We start from the raw sequence: 16582 nt of genomic DNA on the forward strand, positions 1-16582 counted from the left end.
GGAAGGGGAGGGCAGGGCAGGGTGCATGGGACCGTTGGCCCGCTTGGGTCTCATTCGGTCCTGCCTGTTCCTTACTGAGTCACCTCCAATCAGCTTCACATCAGCACCTAAAGGTCTGCTCCCCACCAAGCGGGTCAGGAATGGAGAATTCTCCGTGAGTTAAACACAGAATCTACTTGCTGCTACACACAGAGGGGGTGCCCCCCCCCGAGGACAGCTAGTGCCCTGTATTAGACAGATGCCTCTTTTTAAAGAACAAATGATACTTTATTCTCAGATTGTGATGGATTTGAACATTCTCACATGTTACTTAGGTTAGGGTAGTTAGAAATCGGGGCTGGGTGCAGTCAGATGGGCTGGGAGAGCTGAGTGATTTCAGGGCGTTGGTGAAATGAGCAAGGCCTATCTGAGGAGACATCACCACTGTCTCCAAAGCTGTGGTCTCAGGGAGACTCCAAGCTATGGGGAGAGACAGGACAAAGAACTGGAAAGAGTGTTTTTGAAAAATGATTGTTCTAATCACTCCAGCCATAGGTGTGTGCATCTGACATGCACAAGGGATATCTCAGCAGGGTTAGAAATTTAACTACGGTGGTTATTGATCATATCGAATGAGATAATTCTAAAAAATGAGATTTTTCACAACCTATCTCCCATCCTAGTTACTTTGTAAAAAGGGCATAAGGAATGGACGCAAAGAATCCTCAGATGAGAAACAAAGGTAGAAACCCCCTCTTTCTTTTTTACCTATAAAGCCATTTAAAACCTAGTTTCCAGTAATGACAATAAGCTGGAAAAAGAATTAAAAAATTTTAATGGTGTATTATGAGAGTGTGTGTGTTTCTGAGAAGGTGGAAGGAGGTCAACAAACATGTCTAGAGACAGAAAATTCTTTGCTATGCCTGCAATACTAAGCTCAAATCCTGCTTGAGAGATCTCTTTGTAGGGGTAAAATTTTAAGGTCAATTTAGTGTCCAAGAAGCTTAACTCGTCTGTCCTCTTGCCTGCAGAAATGAAGAACACAAAGAGAGAGGCGGCGGTGGTGAGGCTGGCTGGCCCCGGGGCGCCGGGTTGGGGAGGGGCTCTGGTCTCCCCCTGGCCGTCTCGTCACAGTCCCACGGGGGTGTTTATCATTCAGGGAGATGCTTGTATCTGGCCACTGGAGCAGACTGCTGTGTGACGAGCTCCTGATAGAATTTGTTCCCTCCACTGAACCTGTCTGCTGCTATATTTGCAGAAGAACTGGATTTCATAAATATTGAATAGTGGTGTTTATTATCTACACTAGTTCTCCAGGAGAGTGAGTTAGGGGGAGAGGAGCTTAAAGACCAGAACTGGTGCTTCAGCCTTCAGTGGGATTTACTTTTGCTTTGCTTTTCCACACCTTGAGGGAAAAGTGATAGAAAAAGAGCACAGTGGGAGGCTGAGGCTGGCTCTGCCCTCTCGGCCATATGACCTTGACCTCAGGGACTCCCTCGGCCTCTTTAAGCTTTAGATTCCTCACCTGTGGAACGGGAGTGAGAACAGCTGCCCTGAGATAACAGGTGGGGAAATACTGGGAAAATTATGAAGAGTCATGTAAATGCAAAGTGTCACAGGACAGCTGGGGAGTTACCTCCTCACGTGACCTCCTGAGTTTTCTTTCACTGAACCTGATCCACCCACTGGAAGTGACGGAACTTGAAGGTGACCCCCTCCCAGGTCTCCCCTAACCCCTAATAATAGGACTTTGTTATGATCTAAGATCCATGAATTTGGGAAATGACAGGACGCGGAGGAAGTATCGCTTCAGGCCAGTCTCCTAAGTGCTTATAAGCACTGGTCTGCAAACAGGAGGAAGGGGTGATCTCCTGTCTCCTGGGTCTTATTATTGCCTAAGTCAAGTACCCTTGATGATGCCACTCAGAGACTTAGACATATGTAGAGTTAAATTCGTCGATTAAATAAATCAATCCCCCTGGCCGTAAAAAGTGCAGCTTCTGAGTTAATCAAGTGGAGGAAAGCTGTACATCTCGATTCCTTCTGTTTTCACAGAGGGGAGCTGTGGGCAAGTGAGTAGGTAACGGCTTATGTGATGAAAACGGGGGTCAAAGGCCCATTAAACTCCCAACACCGTCCTCATGAGTGTGCTGAAGAACGGCGTCGTTGGAGGGCACCGTGTGAGGGAAGGGGGTGTTTCCAGGGGGCAGAGATCAGGTCCTGGAGGGCGGCACAGAGTACAGGTCAGGAGAAAGAATAAGGTGTGGAGCACCAGGCTTAGGTGAGGCAGGCCAGGCCCGGAGGCAGCGCTGAATTGGCCTAGGCTGACTCATCTGTGCCTGCTCTGCACGTAACATCTGCCTGGCAGATCCCGCGTAGGTGATGTCGATCTTGGCCGGTGCTGCGTGGCATTTCTGCTCTTCCTTCTGTGCAGCTTAGATGGCGTTTACTCAGGATGCTTTCCTACCCCCCAAGTCTGCATTAAATGTCCTTTTCCCACCCCTGTTCCCCCACGCCCCCATAGCATCCTATATTCCATCACAGGCTTTATCACAGTAAATTGCAGTGCCTCTTTGTCAATGGCCCCTGCTTGATGGCAAGCTTTGGGCGGGCGGTAACCAGCCCTGCCTTGTTCACCGATGTGTCCCGAGCATCTAGCACAGTGCCTACTGAATAAATAAATGTCAGGAAGGTCCTGGGTAAGGAACCTGGGCTGTAAGGAAGAGCAGCCTCTCCTGGGGGGAGGAGTGTAGGGCTGTGCTTGAAGCCGTCTCTTTCTTTTCCTTAGGAAACAATCCAGATGAACACTGTCTTTGATGGAGAAGCCGCAGACCCAGGTAATTAAGCGGCAGTGTCGTCCATAAGGGCACTGATCATATTCCAGGCTGGTGGAGTCATGAAGGACCATATCCCACGTCCTGCTCTTCACTCAGTCTGCCAGTGCGTTTGGTTGTCGGGCCTACACAGTGCTGATACTTCCAGGCGGCACCGCAACGTGAGATCGGCTCAAAACAGAGCTGGCTTGTAGACACTCAAGCACATGATCACGTATGAGGCCTCAGCAGGTTTCCACCTAAAGGGTCCCACTCAAGGACCACGCCTCTGTCCAGCCTCCCTCCCTGAATCACAGGCCAGTTCAGGGAATTGGTGAATTCAGTAACCCACTGTGTCTTCTGCTCACTGGGACTCAGCCTCCCCCCACCTGCCTCATCCTTTCTGAATGCTTCTAAACACCATTCTATTGGTAACGAGAGATAGGGAGAAATGGCAAGCTTGGCTTCTTTTTTTCCTCGATCAGGGCCAAGAATTCCTTCTTGGACAGCAAGATGAACATAAGGTAAAGCTGGCCTCCAGAGCTCTCATCACCCCCATGAAATCAGCTCCAAATTTAGCTCCTTTACACACATCCCTTCACTTACAAAGGCTCAATTATAGACGTGAATAAAGGGAAGGAAACCAAATTCGGGAGGCAAGTGCGTTGGCTCCCTGCCACCCTCACATGCGAACGGCTCCGCTTGGTCCTCCTCAGAGGGAGGATGGCTCCTCTCCAGGACAGGCTGCCGCTGCTGCTGGAATTAAATTTCCCTCTATTATTAGGTACTTGTTACCATAATGTGCCCACATTAGCATAAGTGCTGGTGGGATCCTCTGCCTGAGAGGCCACTCATGCTGTAGGGAAACAGCAGGAGCAGGGGCACGCCGGAAACTAGATCTTCTGGGGCAAAAGCCAGGGAGGACCGAGGCTGTTCTGCGTCTGTGTGTTTGCGAGAAGGAAAAAGGAAGCGATGAGCCAACTGGACTAATGTGAACAAACATCAATTAGCGTCTGCAGGCTCCGACACAATAAAAATGGCTCCCTTGCATCATCTCAACTGGGGCCAGGTTTGTGTGTCTGTGTCTGCAAATCTCTGCTAACATAACATAGATAAAAATCAAAGTCTTTCCCTCCTTCCTTGGTGAACTCCTGTTTATATCAGGGATTCAGGGGATCTTTTTAAACAAATCAGAACGTAATGGGTCACCCCATGAGAAACTGAGCCTAACTTATCTGAAGCTCATGTTGAGTTCAAGACTTCTGTGGCCTCTCATCTTGCCATTGAGGTGACCTTGAGACTCTCCTAAACCTTTCTTTCCAGGGAAGCGTGAGATTTGCTACCTGTGTGGTCAGAGCCACACAGCTCAGCTCGTGGAAAGGGCAGGCAGGTGAAGATTGTGTTCTTCACAAGCCTGCTTTCAATCTTTCTAGCTGCTTCATCTTTCCCTGGGGGCGAGAAGAGAGCAGGGTGGAGATGGGGGAGCAGAGAAGCATTTGGATTCCTTTGTTTATACATTGGTGGTGTAATTTTTTTCTCTAGTTACTGGGGCAATATATGAATTCAACACAAAAACTGGAGCCAGAAAGTGGAAAGATCCCTTAACCCAAATGCCAAAATGGAAGGAGTCCAGCCCTCAGGGAGCTGCTCCAAGAAGACCTGTCACTGGGGAAGGGACCGAGCCACTAAGGAGCACCCACAAGGAAGGAGATGGGCTGAGAGACAAAGCACAGGCCAAGAATACAGTCCCACGGTCCAGGAACCAGGACAGCAAGCCAAGCACCCCAAAGAACAGAAACTCAGCCCTTATGGGTAGGGGATCCCCCAAACCGCACCCAGAAAAGTGAACGGTGTCTGGCTTCCTGGCCCACAGCACAGCGCGGGAGCTTGACTGTCTGGGACGCTGCCTCACCCTACATTCTTTGAGGGCAGGGTCGGGGTGGAGGGCTGAAAATGTGGAGGATCCAGGGTCCCAGGTGGAATGTTTGACAGACTTTAAAATGAAGGGCTTTCATCTCAGAGTTGCCTTTTTCTGAGACAGCCCAGGAGAGATTTTGCCCTGGCCTCAGTACCTCTGATCAGCTGGACTGCTAACTGGTGGGTGTGGACTTGTGTTTCTTCTTCACATTGACCTCTAGGAAGCTCTGTTCCGTTCGCCCCTAGGAAGTGCACGAGACCTCCTGCCTAAATTCTGAGGACTACCCTCCCACCTGGTTTCACCTTATTTTCCTGCCTTTATTTTAGCGTCACCCAGATTTCTTCACTTATAAATACAGTTCAACACCGTATACCATTGTAAGTCACATCTAATCTTTTTCAAAAGAGGCAGAGCAGTGGGAAAAAAAAGGATGAATAATGAGTTGTTCACCTGGGAAGAAGAAAACACACTAAATACCTTTAATTCTTTTTCATTAAGGTAAAACTGATAATGCAATAAAGCGCACAGATCGAAGGCATTCAGCTCAGTACTATGTAGACTCTTCCCTGATGCAACCAATATTTGGGTCTTTATTGTCACAGATTACTTTTGCCTTTTTGAAATTTCCTATAAATGGAAAAAGAGCTCCCCATTTCTTTTGTATCTGGCTCCTTTGGCTGCGCACCATATCTGTGAGATTCACCCAGCTGTACTGTGAACCAGTCATGCAGGGCTCTTCACTGTGTCTCTTATCCCACTGAGGGAATCTACCACATGTCATTTATCCATTCCACACTTGGGTAGCTGCTCCAAGTTTTTTACTATTATAAGGTATAGCACTGTGTACTTCCTTGTACATGTCTTTCCATAGCATAAACACGTGTTTCTTCTGAGCCTCCTCCTAGGAGTGGGATTGCAAGAGCCATTGCTGGAATCTGCTGAGAATTCTGAAGTTGGTGGCTCCAACTTCTGCTTTCAACGATGGAGAGTTCTGACTGCTTTACTCCCTTGTCAACACTTGGTGTTGTCAGTCCTTTTCATTTTAGCCATCCTGGTGAAAATTCCTCTTGAACTAAAATCACTGTTTTTCTCAAAGCTAAAACACCACCAGCCCTACAACCTACCTGCCCGGCTCCTTCCCTACCTTCTGTGATTGGTGGAGGGGGGAACCACAGGACTCAGAGCAGAGACACAGTGGAAAGCTCTAGCCATTCATACAGCTGGGACTTTCACCTGTGGCCACAAGCAGTGACCTGAAAATAAATCTCTCTGCAATGCAACAGGAAATGGAAATTTTCAGTGCGTGCCTGGTGAAGGCCGAGCAACCCTCACCTTTGCTCCATGTCCTGCTTCCCAGCTGCTGGGCCCCTAGTCCAGTAACCAGAAGAAAGGACTAGATGAGAGTCTACTGGAGCAGCACCCCGTTTCCCAGTTGGAGAGCCGGATGAGAACTCTCCAGGCCCAGGATGGCCTGTAGAGGGCAGGCAGGATCCATCCTGCAAATGCAGAACTTCGGAAGGAGGAGCTGCCCGTTTATTGTGTGCCCCTGCGTCCGTGTGACTTCTCAAGAAAAAGAAACATTTTTAAAATGCCCTGTCCTGGCCTAGAGCAAGCACAATTTATTAATAAGGCTTGGTTGCCAGGGAACTCCCTTGAATAGGTTTAAATTTTGCAAAGAAGGCAGAGCTGCTCATTTGTGGAGGTTAAAGTGGGTGAAGTGGCCGACTACCCATTTAAGACTCTGCAAGTCTGTGGAGCCCCGGGTAAAAGACCTTCCTCAGAAGCTCTCAGCCTCAATGCAAGTAAAATGAGGCTCCGAGAAGGCTGAAGAGGGTGCCTGATAACTGTTTATGAGCCCATTAAGGATGATTAAAAGGAGGGCGGTGAGCAGCTGTTATCCCTTCTCTGGTGATGACAGGGCAGGAGGGGATCATGCTTCTCGGCCAGAAGAAGAGATTTAAGTTAGGCACAGGGAGGGACTTCCCAAAGGCTGGGGTCTGTTTGAAGAGTCAGTTCTTTCCCTGGTGATGGGCAGGAAGAGCTGATTATCTTCCAAGCCCCAAGATGTGAACCTCGAGGAACCCAAGACATGGGTCAGGAGTGGTACCAGGAAGCTTCGAAACCACCTTTTCTTTTTGCATATTTGACTATTTGATCAGGGGAAATCAGAAATCTCAGGTCCAGGGCTGAGGCCATTTGGTTTCTAACATTTACCAGGTTTCAAAAATAAATTATCTGAATAAAATCAAGTCAGGGACCATTGGGGACCTTGTAAAAGTTTTCTCACATTTCTCTCCCAAGGCCTTAATCATATGAATTTACTGTAGCTAATGCTGAGTCATTAAAAAGTAAAGCAAAGATGTTCAGGGATCAGGACACGGAGGGGTCCACTGTTGAGGGATGTGGAACCCCGTGGTGAATTCTTTTTTTGTTGTTCACTTTTTTTTTTTTTTTTTTTTTTTGCGGTACGCGGGCCTCTCACTGCTGTGGCCTCTCCCGTTGCGGAGCACACGCTCCGGACGCGCAGGCTCAGCGGCCATGGCTCACGCACCCAGCCGCTCCGCGGCATGTGGGATCTTCCCGGACTGGGGCACGAACCCGTGTCCCCTGCATCGGCAGGTGGACTCTCAACCACTGCGCCACCAGGGAAGCCCCCGTTGTGAATTCTTAAGGTTGAGCTTTCCCTGTGCTCAGCAGGAAGCCAGGTCCGCATCGCTGTCCGCCTGTGTTAAAAGCATGTGTGGCTCATGAGCAGAAACCGGGCGATGATGCTTTTGCTCCATAGAGCCCTTGCTCACGTCTGTAGATCTACCGTTTGCCTTTTTATGTAATGTGTTTTGTAATGGCTGAGAAAATTAAAGCAACCAAGTGAGTGAATCTAGAAAATGATGGCTATTGAAACGTGGCATTTCTCATTTCAAACTTAGTGTGTTTATACCTCCCATTCATTCAGTAAGTACTTATGGAGTGACTACTGTGTGCCAGGTGCTGACTCATTAGTAAACACAGCAGCCCCAGGACCCTGCCCTTGAGGAGCTTACATTCTGTCTGCCGCAGCTGAAGGCGGCCTGCTGATACACATCCCCAAAGATTCTATTTCCACTTCCATCCTGGCCTCTGTTTCTTGGTTCCCTGAGTGTTCTATCTGAAAGATAAATTAACCCAAGTCTGGAATTTCCTTTCTGGAAGAAGATATTTCAGAAACACTTAAATATTGTTTAAAACTTAATGGGGAGGCTTTATCAGAAAATAGTTGAGGGGTCTTCCCTGGCGGACCAGTGGTTAAGGCTCTGCATTTCCACTGTAGGGGGCACAAGCTCAATCCCTGGTCAGGGAACTAAGATCCCACATGTGCACAGCATGGCCAAAAAAAAAAAAAAAAAGGAAAGAAAATAGTTGAGATGCCCAAGGAGGGGCCCCAGCCTTGGGTTATCTGACCAGCGTATGGCTTATAACCTCCGGATGGCAGCTCTGAGCAGGTGTGACTTCCTTGTGTGGAGGATGGGAGTATCCTGAGGCCAGTGAGACCTTTGATCTGGAGCCCAGGGAAAAGGTCAGACATAGGATGGGATGGAGAATCGGGGGGAGACCCAGATCACTGAGACCCTACTATGTGTCACCTGTATTGGGGGTGAGATGGGGCTCCTGCTCTAAGGAATAATCCCACTGAGAAGGTAACCAGCTCTTTGAAAAGACCACAGCCACCCCCCCAGGCACTGCATGAGAAGTAAATGAGTTTCATAGGTAGTGGGTGCGGGAAGAAGCAGATGGAGCCCCAGCGGTCTCTAAAAGTGTGAGGGAAGACCTGGACGCTGAAGGGTTCTTAAAGCTAGCTACGTGTCCAAAGTGGAGGAGGAGAGAAATGTTGAGCAAAGGCTAAAGCATTCAGAATCCTGGTTGTCAATCAATTTTCAGCCAGTGCTTGTCCTATGTCATCTGGGGTGAATAACCACAGCCCATACAGAGCCTCCTGGGGGTGCAGCAAGCGCTCAAAAAACACTTGTAGAACTGGATTGAAATAAGCAAGCTGACAGTTGGTTTCCGACCCAAGTCATGTAGCAGAGTCACAACTTTTCTAACTAGATCTACACGAACATTATGATGATCAATGATAAAAAATTAGAGTGCCAACTAGGTCCCAGGCACTGTTCTAGGCTCTGGGGAGATAGCAGTAAATAAAACAATGTTCTTAGTGTTTACATCCTAGTGAAGGACCAGAGACTGAACGTACAAACGGACAATGGCTGGACCATATATAAAAATAGAACTTGGACCTACAACCTACAGCAACCTGCCCAGGAAACCAACCCCCTTATCTACAATAAACAGCCCAGGAAGCCAGCCTGCCTAAGTCGGACTTGCAGGAAGCAGAATGGCTGTTTCTAGTAACAATCCAGGAAGCTCAACAATAACTTCTGTAACAATCAGCCCCAAATGGCCAGGACTTGATTAGTGACAGACAGCTTCCCTAATTTTTATCCCCGCTTCTAACTTAGGACCAGCCAGAGAAAACTAAATATACACCATAGGATGGACCGCCTCCAGTGAGCCCACCTACAGCTTCCCCAGGCCAACAGCCTCCAATCAGAGCACCCCGGAGCCTTCCCTTTGTTCCCCGACAAAGCTCTCCCACTCCTCTGCCCGCCTTTGAGTCTCTGACAAAATGGGAGTGATGGTGGCTGACTCACTTGCTATCGTAAGAGAAAAATAAATACCCTTTGCTTTTCCCATATGGTTGGTCTTTGTTTATTTCCACAGGAATGATAGATAAGCAGATTATACATATACGTGTATACATAGCATATGTATGTGTATCTCATATGTATGCATATATCGTAGGTATGTACATATATATATCTTATATGCACACATACGATATTTCAATGGTGGTAAATGCTATTGACGACAACGAACAGGGTCAGCGTTATGGAGGGTGGAAACGGCCTCTTCAAACAGGTGGTCAAAGAAGGCCGATGGTAAGATGAGAGTCAAGCAGCAGAAGTGGGGAAAGAGCCATGCAGGTCACGGGGAAGAGCCCCCAGGCAGAGAGTGCAAAGGCAAGGCCAGGTTGAGGATTAGCTGGAGGCGCGGAGCGATGAACATGAGGACCTGAGGAGACTCCTTCGCACAGGTGCATGTGGGGAAGTAGGTGTGTATTTGGGGGTGGCGGTGGGGACACGTGGCCTGCAGGGCGTGAACGGTGAGGCAGAGGAGGAGGGTATGCTCATCGTGTAGGGCTTTGTGAACCACTGTAAAGACTTTGGCTTTTACTCTGAGTGTGATGAGGAGACGTTGCAGGGTTTGGGGAGCAACGTATTTTCTGTTTTGAAAGCATGTCTCTCTGAGTACTGATTTGAGAACAGATTTCAAGAAGGCAGGGAGCAGGGGTGGAAGCAGCGAGACCAGTGAGGTGCTATTGGACTAATCCAGGTATGAGATGGCGGTGGCTTTTGGTGCAGGGTGGTGGGCACATGGAAACCTTGCAGGACCTTTTGGAAGGAGTGTTCCAGCTGCAAAAGAAGCCCTCAGTTCTCCTGGGTCTACTCCCGTATTAGATAAAGGTGCCCCAGCAGGGTCTAGCCAGAGGAAGCTTCCAGATACAGCTATTTCACATAACACCAAACAGTGCTTCCTGAATGCAACTGCGCCCTGCCTAGTCTGTGAAATCTGTTGCTGTTGCTATCCGGCATGGTGGTGAGAGTGCGTGTGCGTGTGCGTGTGTGTGGTGTGCGCGTGCGTGTGTGTGCGTGTGTGTGTGTGTGGTGTGTTGGGGGAGAGAAGCCCTTAGTGTTTCTGCCACATTGAACTGAATCCTGTCAAGATTCCAAACAGGCTTCACGGAAGCAGAGCAAACAGGCCTGGACGGTGTTTTCTCTGTCTGGACTCTGTGCCTTGCTGTGCAAAAGGTCACAGGTACCTCATTCATCCGTGACATGCATTAGATTAGCTCTCACTCTGAAAAAGTACAGTTCTGATTAAAAGCCGTTCACCAGGAGACCTGAGTTGTATGAGAAAACTGTGGCCTGTGACTTCCAAGACAGTCTAAGTTCTTAGGAAACCACTCTGTTTAGAGGGGAACCGGGAGGCAAGTGTGTCCTAGAAAACTGGAGCCTTACGATCAGATTTTTGGAGACAGTCGCTACTTAAAATGATATCACCTACTGCTCCCATGAGTACGAACCATAATTATCAGTCCTGATTCTGGGTTTGGAGAACATGATCCTTGCAAGTCTTAAGACCAAAGTAAAGCATGCTTACGAGAGCTTTGCACTCTTCTGGGTGGTGCCTGCTAGGTTAGGCAGGCCCAGTGCTTGGACGAGAGCATCCCACTGCCCATTTGGGGCCCCAGCATACTCAGAAGCCCTGGGAATCTTGTGGTGTTCAGAAACAATCTGCGGCTGCTGTAGCCCCTGCAGACCCAGGCACAGCTGAGGGAGGGAAGCTGGTTAATCTGATTTATAGGTGAGGCTCACAAGAGCTCCACTCCCTGCACTGCCCATCTCATTTGCTCGCCCACAGTCAGAACACCCTCCAGCTGGTCTTTTTTTTTTTGGTAACATTTTTATTGGTATTGTGATTTAATTCACATACCACTAAATTCAGTGGTTTTCAAGTATATTCACAGAGCTGTGCAACCATCACCACTATCTAACTCTAACACACTTTTATTACCACCCCAATAAGCCCCATACCCATTAGTAGTCATTCCCCATCCCCAAGCCCTAGCACCCACTAATCTACTGTCTGTCTCTACGGATATTTCATATAAATAGAATCGTATCGTATTTTTCCTTTTGTATCTGGCTTATTTCACTTAGCATGTTTTCAAGAATTATCTATGTTGTAGCAGATATCAGTACTTTATTCCTTTTTATGGCTGAATAATGTTCTACTGCATGAGTATACCACATTTTATTTATCTACTCACTGGCTGATGGATATTTGGGTTATTTCTACCTTTTGGCTATTACGAATACTGTGCAGTGAACGTTAGTGTACAAGTTCTTGTGTAGACACATGTAATTTCTCATGGGTATATACCTAGGAGTGGAACTGCTGGGTCATTTGATATTTCTATATTTATCTTTTTAAGAAACTGCAAACTGTTTTTCAAAGTGGCTGCACCCTTTGACATTCCACCAGTCTTTCACAAAGTTTGGTTTTTTTGTTTGTTTGTTTGTTTTTTGTGGTTCGCGGGCCTCTCACTGTCACGGCCTCTCCCGTTGCGGAGCGCAGGCTCAGCGGCCATGGCTCATGGGCCCAGCCGCTCCACGGCATGTGGGATCCTCCTGAACCAGGGCACGAACCCGCGTCCCCTGCATTGGCAGGCGGACTCTCAACCACTGTGCCACCAGGGAAGCCCCACAAACTTTTTAAACAGAAAAGAGGTGCCCTCAGCCCAGGTTGTGGTGGTGTCAGCCCTTCCCAGACTGTGTCAGGCTCTGGCATAAGGAGTCTGCCTGTGGTCTGGAGTGCTGGTCGACCTCACTGAGCTTCCTTTGCACCTGAGTGGTCTGCAGATAGGTCTCTACAAACCTCAGGATTGCAACTGTGTGTCTAACATATGCTGGGCACACTAGCTACACAGTCTCCAAATCCTCACAGTACTCTTTTGAGGATGGTCCAGTTAGCTGCATTTTACAGATGAGAAAGCTGAGGGGTGGAGAGATAAGGGAACTTGCCCAGAGGTCACAGAGCCAGGACACCAAACTGGTTCTGTCTCCTTGGAGCTTATGCCAAAGGGCTCAGTTATGGCCTTTGATTTGTGTTCTGGGGGAGCTTTCAGGGAAAAGATACTCAGTCAGAGGATGACTGAACCCTCCTCAGACGGATCCTCTGACCGAGTATCTCTTCCCTGAAAGCCCAAGGCTACTCATGCCTGCAAAAATCAAACCCTCACACGTGCAGCATCAATACCAGCTTCTGGACCAGCAGACAGGCTCTGAGAGCATCCTCTCCTGCCTGGCTTGAGCTGGGATCTGAAATAGCCGCCGGCCTCCTGCAGCCCTGCAAGCTCAGAGCATGCGGCTTTGGGCTGTGTGAAAGGCACAGTCTATTCTTTTCTCGTTTCTGCACACATTCCCCACCTGTCTGCTGCTCAACAGAAGCAGTCTCATCTTGGCTATGAGTATTCAAGTGCCTTCCAAAGACGTTAAATCAAGGTCTGGGTCACTCAGAAACAGCCCCCTCCTCCCCAAGGGGAAGGGGCTGCAGTTACACATGTTGGCCAGCAGGGGCTCTTTTTGCCATTTGGCTTCCTCTGAGTGGTCCAGAAACGCCTCCAATAAACTGGTCCTCCTCCTTTCCACCTTTCCCCAAGCTTTTCAGGGTATGTGGCCGCGGGCCCTGCACAGAGCAGCCGCAGGGCACCCATAGTCAGGATTCCGCCTTGTGGCCTCCCACAAAAACCCACAACAGCAATGTGGTTGCTAGAAACCTGGAGGGCCCTACCAAACTTTCTGGAGGAGGGAGTGAGTGGCCGACTCCACCCAATGAGTAGCCTTTTCCTGGAAGACCCCTGGACAGTGATTAGGGCATTTTGCCAAGCAAGCTATGGCTAGTGATGAAGACAGCTCCCAGCTGGGCTCAGAACAACTTTATCACTGTTGACTTAGGAACAAAGGATTAGAATCAGCTGCGGGGCTTGGCATCTCTAAATAAATACCCCCAGATTTTGTTCCCTTAACACACCATCTTGCCCCATGTTCCAGAGAATGAGGGTCCCAAATTCTATGCCTTTGTTTGGTTGAGTGTGTGATGTGTCCATGTAATAATAATTAAAATCAAATTTCGCATTTATAGAATGCTTGCAATGTGCAAGATCTTGTGGGGTCCTTTGTATTTATAGTTGTATTTAATATAATGCATCTGGAGGTACTCTAATCTACCTATGAAGAACTGAGGCTCAGAAAGGGTGATTTACCTCTCAAAGGTCTCACGGCTAGTAAGCGGCAGAGGGAGGTGGAGTCTGAAAGCAGGTGTGGCTTCTAAGCCCCTTCATGCTCCCACCCCAACACTGCCTTCAACTTGGGGCTGCTTTAGAAGAAGGCGCAAGGCTGGGCATAGAATCAGAAGGGGAAGGTGTGGACAGAATTTACAAGCTAGTTTATGCTGGAGCTGGTTTGGGTGCCTTGAAATTCATCAGTGCTTGGACGAGTCTTCCAGGATGCGGACCCTTCCCATAGAGCAGCCAGGGGCTCATTAGTGTCACTGAGCACCGGGTGAGAAAGATAAAAAGGGAAGTGAAAGGCAAAAAGAGAGGAGGACAACAGGGCTGAAGCAAGCAATGAAGAGCAGAGAGAGAGGTGGCTGGTGGCCTGAAGACCCTTGCCTGGGAGCCCCCTGCCTGGGGAGCTGGTAGAGCAAGAACAGCCTTCATTCTCTGCTGCAGGACCAACAAAGGGCAGCTGAATCACGGGATTTCTCAAGAAATAAAAATTCCTAGCACACCCCTGGGGCCTCGGGGAGAAAAACTGACAACGTGTTGATTGAAAACAGACCCAGCTGAAGTGTGCCCGCAGCATGAGGCCAGGCTCTTGCAGGTTCACAGCGACACCTAGTGGTCTCTGTGGGCACCTGCCGCCATCGTGGAAACGATGAGGCCTGTGGTCTGGTGAAGAGTGTTATCAGCGATCTAGAGCAGAAGTGTCTTCTTTTCCCTAGCTGCCAAACGCCATATTTTGCTCTGTGTAATAGGTCAGTATTCTAATGGGAATTCCCAGGGATGGCGGGGGCACTGGTCAAAGACTGGACTTCCTACTATAGCCAGTTATGTATATCCGACAGACTGCGGCTAGATTTTCTGAAGTGGTCGTTATTTCTTCTAGTTTTATTCTTTTCATGTGTTAAATCTAACTGAATGTATTTAGTGGTGATACCTTTAGAAGACTTTTACACAAATGAATTGACCAATCCCAGACATTTCTTTGTTAGATTACGTGTTGAGAAAATATAACGACTATGCTTCTACATTAGGTCAAAGACCTTAGCTTCCATCATCACCCTGATCAATAAGTCTGCTTAAAAATGAAAACTGTGCTTCTCTTTCTTGGATAATGGCGCTTTAACATTTCGTCCCCTTCCTTGCCTCCCCTCGCTCCATTTAAGCTTTGGCTAATTTACTTGTCTGAGGGCTCCCTGGGGGCAGAGTATGTCCAGTGTTAGTACAAGGCCTGGGATATAGTTAATACTCAAAAACTCTCTCCTAATTGAATGACTTCAGCTGCTGATCAGGCAGTGGCAGGGCAGGGGAGGGAGGCCAGATAATCCAATATCCCGGGAAGCGCTGCTATAGGATTCCAGACTCCGAGGGGAATTTATCAGACCTTGGCAACTCAGCTTCCTGTCAATGGCTGGGGACAGTCTGTGGTTAAACAGTAGCCCAGGGTGGCACTTGTAGAGCTCTGTAAAAAGGCCTATTAAATGTTTGTGGGTTGGCACTCCTGGGAGGGCTCCTCGAGGCCATATTTAAAGGGACTGTCAAGAGACCCACTGAAGGCTTTCCTGTTGAAGAAGAAACCATGAGCTTCTGCAATCCAATTTTACTGGGAAGGAAACACTCCCCCCAAGCTAAATTGTATCTAAATTACATTGGTCAAATTACCTGCATTAACTGGGTTCCATTGGTTGCAAAGATCAAAGAGACTCAGATTTACTGGGAAGCCGCTTGTGGAAATAAAGAGCATTGGCCCCATTGCTTGATCTCTCCAGAACCCAGAAGATGCAGAAGACCTGACTATTTGAAGTGTGGTGGCATGGATGGGGGTCATATTGGTGCCAGCCCAGCATCATTTGAATAGCCTTCCTAAATTAGGAAAACAGGCCATGTTAGGGTCATTACCTCACCAGGGTGGAGATCAGAACTCAGTTTCCCAGACCAACTCTGCAGCTAGGACACAGACATGTGACCTAGGCTCTGCCAGTTGGATGCAGCAACGTGAAATTTGCACAGAAGCGTGAAAAGCAACGAAGCAGTTGCTGCATGGGATTGCATCTTGGTGATGGGGGCCAGGCATGTGGAGCCCCCAGAGGAAGCAGCGGCAGAGACACTCCCAGTAACATGAGCCAAAGGCAGTGGGATCAAGCCTGTGACTCGACCAGTGGGGATATGAGATGAGTATTGTTTATGGCTACAGAGCCTCAAGCCCCCTTCTCTAACTCTGCCAGAGATTCTGTGAGCCACTAACATCCTCTTACACATTCCTGTTTAAACAAAGTAGAGTGTTTTGTTGTTTGTAAGTAAGAACCCAGATTGATAAACCCCCCATGAAACTATAGTTAGCTTTCATGGACACTGGAATCAGAAAGTCATTCCACATTCAAGGCAGCCATAGGAGGTTCATGTCAGCAGTTCAAGGATCATTACCTCAGAGAGGTTGTACTCAACTATTTTGTTTGGGGCTGAGGTGGATATCTGTTGTGACTGCCTATTCAACATGCCTCCAGTTACAACCATTTTTCTACTGTTAATTTAAGCCTTGTCTTTTGGTGGTACTGACATCATGCCCTAGATCCAAAGCCGAGCACATGACCCAGGCCAGGCCAATCAGATTGCTGCTTTTCCCTAGCCTCAGTGATTGGTTCAGGGGTGGCTACATGTCCCAAGGTGGACCAATGAGAGCTGTCCGTGGGACTTGCGCTGTACCCCTAGGGAATTTACTCTTTTTCTGCTGAGGCTGCTCGGCTGGGAGGAGGTAAGCATGAAACATACAGCCAGTGTCTGCCACCATGTCAAGTGTGGGAGTTGCTGCCGACCAAAGACTAAAGCCAACTGGAGGAAAGCAAAAGTAAGAGAGAGGTAATAATTCCCAATGATACTGCACATTTGGATCCAGCCAGGACTGAAGTCAATTCCATCCTTAGATTTTTCAAT

The 16582-nt window shown here is 48.4% G+C and overlaps 1 protein-coding gene across 1 annotated transcript in view; it reads left to right on the top strand.

Annotated features, from left to right (window-relative positions):
- The window catches only part of CDHR3 (cadherin related family member 3), a 151800-nt gene extending 147161 nt beyond the window's left edge, over positions 1-4639 (top strand). The window contains exons 17-18 of the mRNA XM_060156187.1: positions 2768-2816; positions 4335-4639. Coding sequence (XP_060012170.1) covers positions 2768-2816; positions 4335-4639 — 354 coding nt within the window. The remainder of the gene's footprint in view (positions 1-2767; positions 2817-4334) is intronic.
- Positions 4640-16582: the final 11943 nt, after the last annotated feature.

Source organism: Lagenorhynchus albirostris, chromosome 8 (genome assembly GCF_949774975.1).
Source record: "Lagenorhynchus albirostris chromosome 8, mLagAlb1.1, whole genome shotgun sequence".
NCBI classification, from domain to species: domain Eukaryota; kingdom Metazoa; phylum Chordata; class Mammalia; order Artiodactyla; family Delphinidae; genus Lagenorhynchus; species Lagenorhynchus albirostris.